General features: G+C 30.7%; 1 protein-coding gene across 1 annotated transcript; it reads left to right on the forward strand.

The window, feature by feature from the left end:
• The first annotated feature begins 2,505 nt into the window (after nucleotides 1-2,505).
• LOC145123238 (uncharacterized) lies at nucleotides 2,506-4,663 on the forward strand. Its single transcript, XM_079058450.1, has 6 exons — nucleotides 2,506-2,654; nucleotides 3,139-3,235; nucleotides 3,461-3,582; nucleotides 3,858-3,976; nucleotides 4,229-4,320; nucleotides 4,474-4,663. The coding sequence occupies exons 3-6, from the start codon at nucleotides 3,520-3,522 to the stop codon at nucleotides 4,533-4,535; spliced, it is 336 nt and encodes a 111-aa protein (XP_078914576.1). The 5' UTR covers nucleotides 2,506-2,654; nucleotides 3,139-3,235; nucleotides 3,461-3,519; the 3' UTR covers nucleotides 4,536-4,663.
• Nucleotides 4,664-11,760: the final 7,097 nt, after the last annotated feature.

The raw sequence follows: 11,760 nt of genomic DNA on the forward strand, positions 1-11,760 counted from the left end.
ACAAAATATTTGGCAACAAATTTGTGATAGAATTGGCTTGAAGACCTGATGGAAAAGGCTCCTTGTATAAAATCATTCTCATGCAATACAATTCTGACGGAATGCCAATGTCACAAAATGTCAATCTCATAGAATGCTAGCATATTTTGAAGTGGCTTAGAGGTTAAGCATACACAAGACATCTAGAAACGAAACAAGAAAGTGAATGAGGATTCTTTCAAGAATGCCGATATTTTTTTTTTGCAAGAAATTTCAAGAATGAATGTAGTTTATGTTCATAGTTGTATTCTTTAAGAATGAATGTAATTACTTATTCAAAACTATTAAACTTCGTCTTATATAAAAGTTGTATTCATTAAAAATTATTCGTCTTGATAATATGTGTGTATAATATTATGCTCATAGTTGTATACCATTCTGACAGAATTACAGAATATCATTCTAACAAAATAACATTCTGATAGAATAAAATCGGTTTATCTTTACGAATTATGTTTGAAATTGAACTAATTTGAAAAAAAATCAGATTTTTTAAATCAAAATCATTAATTATCCCATAAATCTCGATTTTTCCTTTTTTAAATTTGTCTCAATTGACTAAAATGCCCTTATACTGAAATTTGTGAGATTATATGGTACATGTTACCCTATTGTACTATCATAGACCCTCAGATCATGACCTTTGACTCTATTCCATCCGATGGTCCAGATCTGTGCATTCTGGCACACAATAGTTACTAGAAACAAAATAACCTAAGCCATATATACATATATATATATATATATATATATATATATATATATATATATATACTAAACAAACAATACAATCATACAATCATACCAAACAAACAACACAATCAAATACATACCAAACCAACAATACAATCCCATAATCATACCAAACACATACCAAACAAACAATACAATCCAATTTCATATAAACTTTATATATATATATATATATATATATATATATATATATATATATATATATATATATATATATATATATGCAATTTCAATTTCAATAAAAATTAAAAATAAAAAAACTAATTGTCAAATTAGAAATAAAAAAAACTAATTGTCAAATATATACACAGGTCAAAAAAACTAACTTGTTCGTCTTGCTGTGATGGCCAATTCCAATTGTCAAATATGATGGGTATGGCTGGTGGTCAAAGGAAACAACCCAAATCAGGAGAAAAAAATGATAATCAAAACCCATGAACAGCCAAAGAAAACTCGTCGGTGAAGGAGAGCAATAAAACTACAAATCTTACATGATGTAGCAGTGAAGGAGAGCAGTTGGACTCGTCGGTGAGGAGGACTCGTCGGCGAGACGGCTGAAGAAGGTGGAAGGGCGACGGTGGTTAACCAAAACCCATGAACAGCCAAAAAAAAACTCCCAATTAGGGTAAAAAAGATGACCACAAAGCAACAAAGAAAGAAATAGGAGCAAAAAGATGTTACCTTGTGCTAATCGCCGGAATTTGTAAAGATTAATTCGATTTTCGTCGGCGGGGAAGAGAGCATTTGCACCTTGCGTCGTTGTGTGCAAATGAAAGACAGACTGCGGTCTGCTAGGGTGAACCCCTATGCCGACGACATGTAGTCGGTATAGGGTTTCGATAAACGGTGCCGTTTCACTAATTGCGTAAACAAAAAAAAAATAATAAATTAAAAACCTGTGCCGACGACATGTCGTCGATACAGGGTTTTCACGCGGATCGCCACGTGTCTTACCGACAACAAGTCGTCGCCATAGGTTCCGTAAAACTACGTCGTTTTGGTTTACTGGACAATGGAATATAAATAATTCGAAATTAGATTTCTCGATACCTATACCGACGACATGTCGTCGCCGTAGGTTTTCAGTATACCGCGAAGACTTTGGTCGTTCCCGCCGGACTTGTAGCGGCGACATGTCGTCTGCACAGGTATCATGGTCAAAGGATTTTGGTCAAAGTTGCAAAATGGTGTGGCGACGACTTGTCGTCGGCATAGATAGACTTGTAGCGACGACATCCGTCGTCGGCATAGGTGTCGTCGTCATAGGGGTCCATGCAACTGAGAGAACGAATTTCTTGTTGTTGCCATTATCAGAGGGCTTTGAATTTGATCCTTCAGGACGTGGGATTGATAATGTTGCTACGAGTTTCCATTCTGCAGTGTCCCATAGTTTCACTGATGCACTGCTTCCTCCAGCAACAGCAAGAGTTGTACCCTGTCAAACACAGAATCATCAATCTTTTTATGAATTATGATATAGGGTTATTCAATGAACAATGGAAGTTTTCGAAGATGTAGCTCTAAATCACCATGATAAAACAATTATAAATTAAATCATAAAAAGATGTCACGACCAAATTTTGATAAGTTCAAACTTTGTGGTACTTTTTGATAAATTCAAACGTACGGTTATTTTTGATAAGTTTTAAGTGATCAGGTTTTTTATTACTCTTTTGAAAGATGCTTATCTCACAACAAATGTCGACGAAATCGGGTCATACGGTTAGGTTCGTCCAAACTTTGATTTAAAGAGGATTTCACCATAAAAGTTCCAAACAAAAACCGTTTCCAAAAAGCCTAGATATCGGCAGGAGAGAAACAACATTTAGAGGCAAAAGCGTAAAGGTTCTATTCGATTTAAGGTAAAATCTCGTATCAAGCTGTCGAATTTCTTATGATTATAGCTTTGTGAAGAGATTTATTGATTGTTTGGTTGATTCTTGCACTCTGTATTGACCAAAAATCGAATCTATTTATGGTTTTCTATATGTTTTTAAATTCTTGGGTTTGTACATAATTGATGTTAAATCCCTATTTTTTATTAAACAAAGTTGATTATTGCTATTAATATTACTAGGAGTGGAGACGTATAGTACAATATTTCATAAACTTATGTATGCATGAATCAGACAAAACTGAACCTCAGAAATCGTTAAGAAAATCACAGGCAAAGTGCAAGAAACTGTACTTGTTTTTTTTTCGTTATTAATGCATTGTTAGAGCATTTTACTTTAAAAGATTATGACACAAATCAATATGTTTTTATAGAAAGTGATGTGTAAAATTTATTTTTTAAGCATATATCTGTTTGTCGATTATGTAATTAGTTGTAAATTTTGTTTCCAGGTTGACAAGATACCTTCTTGATTTCTTGAGGAGATGTGGGATAAAGAGATCAGCTGATAGGTTTGCCAGGGAAGCACAAATTTTGATGAACAACAATGTATGAGTGTTAATTTTTTTATTTTTTTAAATCTTTTTTTCCTTTTGACATGGTGAAGGGATTTGGGATCTTGTTTAATCGTGTTTTCTTGGTTTATGAATTTTATGTTCATTTTGTTCCTAAATAACCAAGAAAGTTCATAGACATACTCTTTTTTTGGCTATTTTAGTGAAATGGGTAGACTTTTTCATAAATGGTATCTAATTTTATGTTCCTTGTTAATAGCGTTGGTTGGATCATTGGAGGAATATATTGAGTTCTGGAAGAAAGAACGCAGGGGTCCTATGGATTATTGGACCTATTTCTGTCATAAAAAGCTCAAAACGCTAAGAGAAAACACTTTTCAGGTGATCTTTTTAGAGAAGAAACTAGTTTTTCTTAGTTATGTATTATGAAGTTTGTGTTTCTAAAGTTTCATATTTCTTAGACTATATTTTTTCGACCAAAATTGGAAAAGTCAGCTATACCCAGGGACCAAAAATAGTTACTTTACTTGGAACAAGGAAATAAAGATCAAAATTGCTAAATAAAACATTTCGGGACCAAAACTGCAAAAATAAGCTATACTCAGGGACCAACAATGTTATTTACTCTATTGTTATCTTTTTTACATAATTATCAGGGCAACGCCTTAACTAATACAACCACAAATCAGCAACTATCGAGTGTGGATCGATCAGGAATTGAAGTTTTTAACTTTCCAGGCTTGATCTCCGGTTCATCAAGAGTTTTCTTGTTGATGTGAGTCATTTCAATTATATATTATTGATGATTTATGATGCAAGTCCTTTGAATTTTATTTTTAGTAGTGCATATGTAGTTGTAGTTTTTAACTTTCCAGGCGTGATCTCCGTTCATCAAGAGTTTTCTTTTTGATGTGAGTCATTTCAATTATATATTATTGATGATTTATGATGCAAGTCCTTTGAATTTTATTTGTAGTAATGCATATGTAGTTGTTATGTGTGAGTGTGTGATTTTTGTTTTTGACAGGCTAAAAAGATACATTTTTAAGTACATGGTGAGAGATATGCACCCTGATCGTTTTGCTAAAGAAGAAGAAACTGATGCAAAAGAACAAGATGGTATGTATATATCTTGACACATTGCATTTTGTTCTTTGTTGGTGTTTTCTTGGTTTATATGTACATTTAGTTTCAAAATAACCAAGAAAATTGCAATATTTTTGTCCCATTGACCATTTAATCTTGACTTGGAAATGTTTCTCTTTTTTTTAGTTGGATCCGGTTCAAAGAAACAACGCCTATGCACCGGTGAAAATGTGAAGATTGAGAGATGAGGGTATACCTAGTTTTAGGATACTTTTTTTTTCTTTTTTTTTTTGCTTCTTCTGGAATATATAAGGGTGGTGGGGTTTTACTATTTAAGAGTTCTGGATTGGTGATATATTTTTTTTCCTGTTAATGACTCTACAACAGTCAAATCCTTAGGTGAAAATTTATGACAAAGATTACAATCAATCAATCAATGTTAGTTTCTAAATATGCAGCTGGTTGGGGATAACAACTAATAGAATATCAATCAACTTTGCAAGCTGTAACAACTCCAAATGCTCCATCTATAATAACCGGGAATGTCCACAAGCGTAAAGTAGAGTGTTTCATTTTTTTTTTCATATATTTTTTTTATCACCTCACATGTCATGTCACTCTCTACACTACATCATCTTTTTAGAAGATGGTTGTCACACCACCACTTCATCAAAATAATTTCCATGCCATCTTTTTTATATGTTCAGAAAAACTTTATATTATTATTTACGCTTCAAATATAACCAAATTGAAAACTTTTAAGAGAAATGACCGGCTAAAAATATTTAATGACATACATATCCATCATATTTTCTTGATTGTATGCGAAAATATGTCAACACCAACATTTATTTCGATTACTTTTGTTTGATTGTGTTCTCCATATGAAATTATACAATTGATTTTTCCCTCCTTAACTAATCATTTTTATCATAATTAATATCAAAGTTGTACTAAAAAACAAAAATATAAGCAACATCAGAATTGTAGTCGTCAATTTCTCTTAAAAACTCGTATTTTGGTCTTTTTCGAATGGTAACTTTAATTTAAAGGTTTTTTTAACATAAAAACAATATAAAAGTTTTTCGGCATATCATGTATAATTAGTTGTACTTTTCTGCATATATCCCGAACTAAAAACAAAAAAATAATAATAACCACAATCAAATAATGTATTTCTTGTTTTTTCTTAAAAAAAAGGAATAAAAAAAATTAATATGATAAAATGTATATATGTTTTCTTGCTTCATTATTTATATTCTACTCAGATTTCCACAAAGTGAGAAGCACAAAATTTTCAAAAACCATAAGGGTAGGTGCGATGTAAACACCATATGCACAAGGCATGTTGTTGATGTGGCCTGCATGACCATGTGGACCCCCTCCCCAACGTTTAGAGGATGTAGCATGACGTTATGTGAGGCAAACTACAACCCACTACACCTTGTTCTCTCTTGGGTGGTGCATCTTCAAGACATGAGGATGATGAACATCTGCTCCTCGCACATAGTCACATGTGGCATGTGAAAACTGATTTGGCAATGGGGTGTGGAGTGTCCATACCGTAGAACCTAACTATAGGAAGTAAAACAAGACTAGAGTTGTTTATAATATCTGAACTTTTAAGAGGCTCTGAATTGTTAAGATCTGAATTTATAACATGTCGGAGAGGTCGGTGGATGGGAAAAGAGAGGCGGTTGTGTGAAACAAAAAGAGATGACGAAAAAATATTTGCTAAAAAAATTAGGGTATTTCGGAAACACGCTTCTCTTCTTTTACATATATATAACTCATTCTCTTAAAAATTAAGAGGTTGTTGAATAATTAAAAGACACAAGGTAAGAGGTTATCAAACGCGGTGAATCTGAACAATTAAAGCATGCCTTTTAATTGAAAATTAAAAGGCTACCAAATATCATCCTAGTCTTATAACATGTTTCCATGAAGATTTACAAATGAAAAAGAATATATATATATATATATATATATATATATATATATATATATATAGAGAGAGAGAGAGAGAGAGAGAGAGCTAGGTTATAATGTGGATGGACAATTATTGTGCGGACGTCTGGACAGTGCTATTCTATGAGAATTACTAAAAAAATAAGTTGTTTAGTAATGCGAATACGTTAAACCTTACAAAAATATCGTCATTTTCATGCATTTTCACTAATTATTATTCATTTTTGTTCTCAAACATCGTTTTTAACTCATTTTCAATAAACATTCTAATAACATTCTGACAGAATGTGAATAATAATAAAAAGTTTATAATAACCTTATAGACGATTTAATTAGTGAGAATGCGTGTTAATGATAATAGTTATGTAAGATTGAAAGTATTCATATTATCAAACAACTTATTTTCTTTGTCATTCTTACAGAATAACATTGTCCACACGACCACACAATAGATGTCAATCCACATTTGAACCTAGCTCTCTCTCTCTGTATATATATATATATATATATATATATATATATATATATATATATATATATATATATATATATATATATATATATATATATATATATATATATATATATATATATGTATGTATGTATGTTTTTGGGTAATTCAGTTTTCAAAAAATTTGCAAGTTATATGTAAATTAAAAAAATAACTTTTTATAGTTTACTAAAGTTTTTTAAAATTTTAAAATGGAAAATGAAAACTCCCTGATTTTAACCAAAACACATTGTATAAAATTCTCATTGAAAACTGAAAATGAAATATTCATGTTTGCTAAAAAATTTATTTAAAACTCAAATTGAAATTTCAACTCTATTTTCTGAAAACATTTAATTTTTTTTTCCACAACCAACGCACCCTAAAAAAACAACCTCTAAATCATCGGAATAAGAGTGAATGACCATTTTATGCTTATATTATATATACCTTCCCCTTATATTATATATTTTATAGGGAAAAATGATTTATAAGCCCAACGAAGTTTCCAAACCATTCAAAAAACCCCAATTATGTTTTGTCTGTTCAAGAAACCCAACGATTACAATCAATCAAATCTTTTTAATGACTTTGCAAAAGTCAAATCCTTAGGTGAAAATTTATGACGAAGATTACAATCAATCAATCTTAGTTTCTAAATAATTTTTTTTATTTCATTTTTCATTGAGTTTAAAAATAAATTACGTGATTTTACAAAAAATAATTCTAGAAGTTTTATAAGAAAATTTCATTTTTTCTAAACTCAACTTTTGGGAAAGAATTTTATAGTAAACTTATTATTATTATTATTATTATTATTTTGCACAAAAAGAACATGTTAAAAAAATACATTTTCTCATCGACTAGTCACCGGCCACTCTCCACCCGCTGACGATCATTCTCTCTCCATCTATGACTTCTCCACCCAACTCCCTCACCCCTACTCACATCCCAACACTTGATGTTGAAGGGATATAAAGGCGATCCAGGTTTTCAGTTTTGACATTTTAGATGTCGATAACAATTAGGGTTTGGGTCTATCCATCTCTTCTTCTTCTATGACCATTCAACCACGCAACCGATGATGAGCGGTGGTAAATCCTTATCCTATTTCCGACCATGGTTCTTCGATCTGTTCTTCCTTTTCAGTTCCTTGGAAACAATGGAGAGAGAGAGAGAGAGAGAGAGAGAGAGAGAGAGAGAGAGAGAGAGAGAGAGAGAGAGAGAGAGAGAGAGAGAGAGAGAGAGAGAGAGGTTTACATGTTTGACAACGTTTTTAGTTAATAGTAAATTACAAATTTAGTCCTTGTAGTATATCATTTTTCCAAATTTGATTAAAGTTTTGGTTTTGTATAAATGTCGTCATCATGGTTTCATTACTTTATCTTAAGAGACCATATAATTAAATATTTTTAACCACAATTCAAAAATCAAAGTGGAACCGAATACAAGATAGTTAAAATCAAAATCAAAACAATTTTCATCTTTTCTTCATGACCTTCTTCAAACTTTGTTCATCATATTCACATGTGTACAAATAAAATAACAACATCCATTCGCCGCAAAATAATAGAAGTAGAAACAAAATTAAATCAATTGCATGATTAAATAAATTCGTCTCCATGTTATTTATTTATATAAAGATGAAATATCTTACTTTCTACTTGCGATTGTCATATTCATATACACTAGCAAACCAAAAACACTAAGTAAATATGAAATAAAATGCGAACAACATCCCTTTACCGCAGAGTGATAGAAGTAGAAAACAAATTTAAACAAATTTCAAGATTAAATAAACTCATTTACATGTTATTTATTTATTTACATATTAAAAAAACTTACTGTCTGCTTGTATAAGCCCTTAAAACACTCTTGAGGCCATCAAATAATGTTTATATCTTCGCTCAATGAACTCATAATTAAAATGGTTACCGGTGTTGGAAGAATACTACTACGGACGATGTTTAGAATCTTAAACCTCCAAATAGAAAAAATTGTGAATCGTTAATTAACATGTCGTTTAAAATTTGGACCAAATATGTAAAGAATCTACGTACACAATCAAAGTACTAAAATGTCAAGTCATGAATTTATATTCATTTATATGTATAGTTTTCCTAAAACCTTCCCTACTTAGCCCTTCCAAATCACAAATCAAAAATTCATAAAGGATTTGAATTTATAAAATCACCTTATTTCCTACTTCCCTCTCATGTAGGAATAACTCAAAGTAATAAACATGACAACTTCAACTCAAAGTGATAAATACAACTTAGAACAATCCCTCACCTGTGATCTATCACTAGCATCCAATTAATCATGCTTAGATTAAGGTAGCTTTCGCTTTCAACATTAACTTAGTGTGTATATCTCAAATAGCCAATTAGAGAAAATGGTGGGCTGAAGCACATGACCCTTAATTTTATATGTCAATCTACGAGGAATAACATACATGCTAAGTCAATTCATGTTAATGAATAAAGGAACATTGGTATGGTCATGTACTCGTCGATTAATAAACAATAGTTAGGAATCAAAGTAGATTATACCATAAACTATTCATATTTGAATAGTTTTTAATATCAATCACAGTCATTTCTTTTTCTTGCTAAAGAGTTCCCATTCTCATTTTTATGTGTATATTTTCCACTTGTTTCGTTTTTTTTTCTTTTCCATACACTGTTATCCTTATTTACTTATTGTATCTTTAAATTAGTGTCCTAATAGCACAGATGTAAAATTTTATAAATGAATGTCATGTCTAATATTGGAAATAACCTTCCATACCATAGTGATAACCGCCCATTGATGACATAGATCAACACAAAAAGTATCATTATTTTTTTCTCCTTTGGACATGTATCACCCTATTAGACCTCTTAATTAATGCATATTTTATTTTTTCTTTGCCATGTGTCACAATATTATATCTTCTAATTAATGCATGCCACTTGTCAATCTATTGATTATCCATTTCAAATTTTAAATTTCTTACTTTAATTACACTAAATTAATAACATTGGAATAAAAATTAAAATAAAATTAATACAAATTATAAAGTGATATAATTTCACATATTTATTTAAATCAATGATTAAAATTTATATAACTAAAAAAATCTCTTAATTAATAATTTATTTAAAATAGTTGATTAATAATTTTGAGTTTTTACAATAAAGTTTAACTGATTTTGTAACCGTGGTTTCCACGAGTTATAAACTAGTGTGTGTGTGTATATATATATATATATATATATATATATATATATATATATATATATATATATATATAATATTCAACATTTCTTGAAATTTAAGAGGTACAACACCTATTACATCATATACAATCATGTTATGCTTATCATCAAATAGACATATAACGTATACGTTTCAGAATTAAATCGAAATTCTAAACACTAATTCAGGTTCTCCTATATATCTCTAAAGCCACCTTTTCTCTCAATCAAATACCCAAAAACCCTAATCGGAGAGCCGTTGTCGTTTCCCACATCCGCCCAAGTCATCGCCCTCATCCACCCAAGTAAATGTTATGCTTATCTTGGTGCTCACTCCTCATTTCTACCGCACCAGAAATGAACCACCATCCATCCTCCAACCTTGCACCATTCACTGTATCTTACCGTTGTCTCCACCAACACTCTTCCATCGCACCACTTTTCTTGCAAGGAACCCTTACCATGATCTACATCCGCATCTCTACACTGAATCACTATCCAACCCTGCCACTACTCATCGTTGTTGCTCCCATCTCCGCCAGCAACCGGTGGCTAAGCATTATACCCCTTGTTATGCTCTTCACTAAAAAAAGGTAATAGATTCCTTAACCTAATGTTTTTTCCCTAAAAGTTAATTATTAGTGTAAATAAAGATGATTGTTTCTTTGAAACTATTTTTCAATATGTATTGTGGTTATTCTAATTTAGGGTTTTGATTTGAAAGAGATATCCAAGACTAATTGTGGTTATTCTATACTCTTTATTTATTTTTCAAAACTAATTGAAGCTTTGATGATGTTGTGGGGTTGTTATGTCCTTAATGATCTTGTTTTTATCAAATCTTAAGGATGGATCGATGTTAATTTCAACTTTTTGAATTTTTTTTTTGTAATTCAAGATTGCCGATTTCAAAATGAATAGTTCGAGAGCACCCAATAAGAACATATCCATGATATTATCTCCTAATTTTAGAATGTTTTACATCTTTATAAAGGTTTCCATGGCAATATCTACAATTGATATTGTTCTTCGTTAAAGTAGGTGTTTGTGATGTATTGAAGTATTGACCTATTTTTTTAATGTAGAATTATCGTCCTTGTTCTCTTATGGTTCTAATTAACAAACCCATGTTTCTCCTCCATGTCGTATATACTAGATGGAAACATAGAGTTTTGAATGAACTGAAGAAGCTTGAACTAGAAACTTGCATCTTGGAGGTTTAATCTTTATTGTTTTTATGTTTTCTTACATAATTTTATATTTTTAAATGGTTTTCTTATTGATTGTGTATATGTATGGCTGAACTTAAGCTTGAACAAGCAACTCCATGTGCTCCCCTGTTGTTGTTCCCTGACCATGATCTAATTATTATATATTGCAGGTAACTTCTACAAATTCATGGATGTATTGTATGTATGTGTGTTTTTTTGTTCTTTTTTATGAATATCTACAACTTTGGTTGGTTCTGATTTGGTTTACATCTAATTTTTATCATATAATTAAAACTATTTAATGTAACATTAATTTTATATCTTATATTTTCTATGGTTGTAGTACTTATTCAGGTATCTATTGACATCACAGTTGTTTGCCTGAAGGTTGCACTTCTCTTTTTGGATCTTCACCTATTGAATATGTAAGTTTCACCATTTCTTGATAAATTATTTTACTAAAATTCCTTAAACCTTTTTGTTCATTTAATGTTTTCCAGGGACAAATTGAGCAATTGATTGATTTTTCTTCACCGGAATTCAACAAAGATTTGTAAAATGGTTTA

This window comes from Lactuca virosa, chromosome 7, assembly GCF_052849685.1.
Source record: "Lactuca virosa cultivar CGN04683 chromosome 7, Lactuca_virosa_CGN04683_v6, whole genome shotgun sequence".
Taxonomy (NCBI): Eukaryota; Viridiplantae; Streptophyta; class Magnoliopsida; order Asterales; family Asteraceae; genus Lactuca; species Lactuca virosa.

What these genes read in the sequence shown, in the direction of transcription:
- LOC145123238 (XM_079058450.1), top strand. Translation starts at nt 3,520, where the DNA reads ATGGATTATTGGACCTATTTCTGTCATAAAAAGCTCAAAACGCTAAGA. An exon ending in TCAAGAGTTTTCTTGTTGAT is followed by an intron (nt 3,977 to 4,228) that starts GTGAGTCATTTC and finishes TGTTTTTGACAG; the next exon opens with GCTAAAAAGATACATTTTTA. An exon ending in TGATGCAAAAGAACAAGATG is followed by an intron (nt 4,321 to 4,473) that starts GTATGTATATAT and finishes TCTTTTTTTTAG; the next exon opens with TTGGATCCGGTTCAAAGAAA.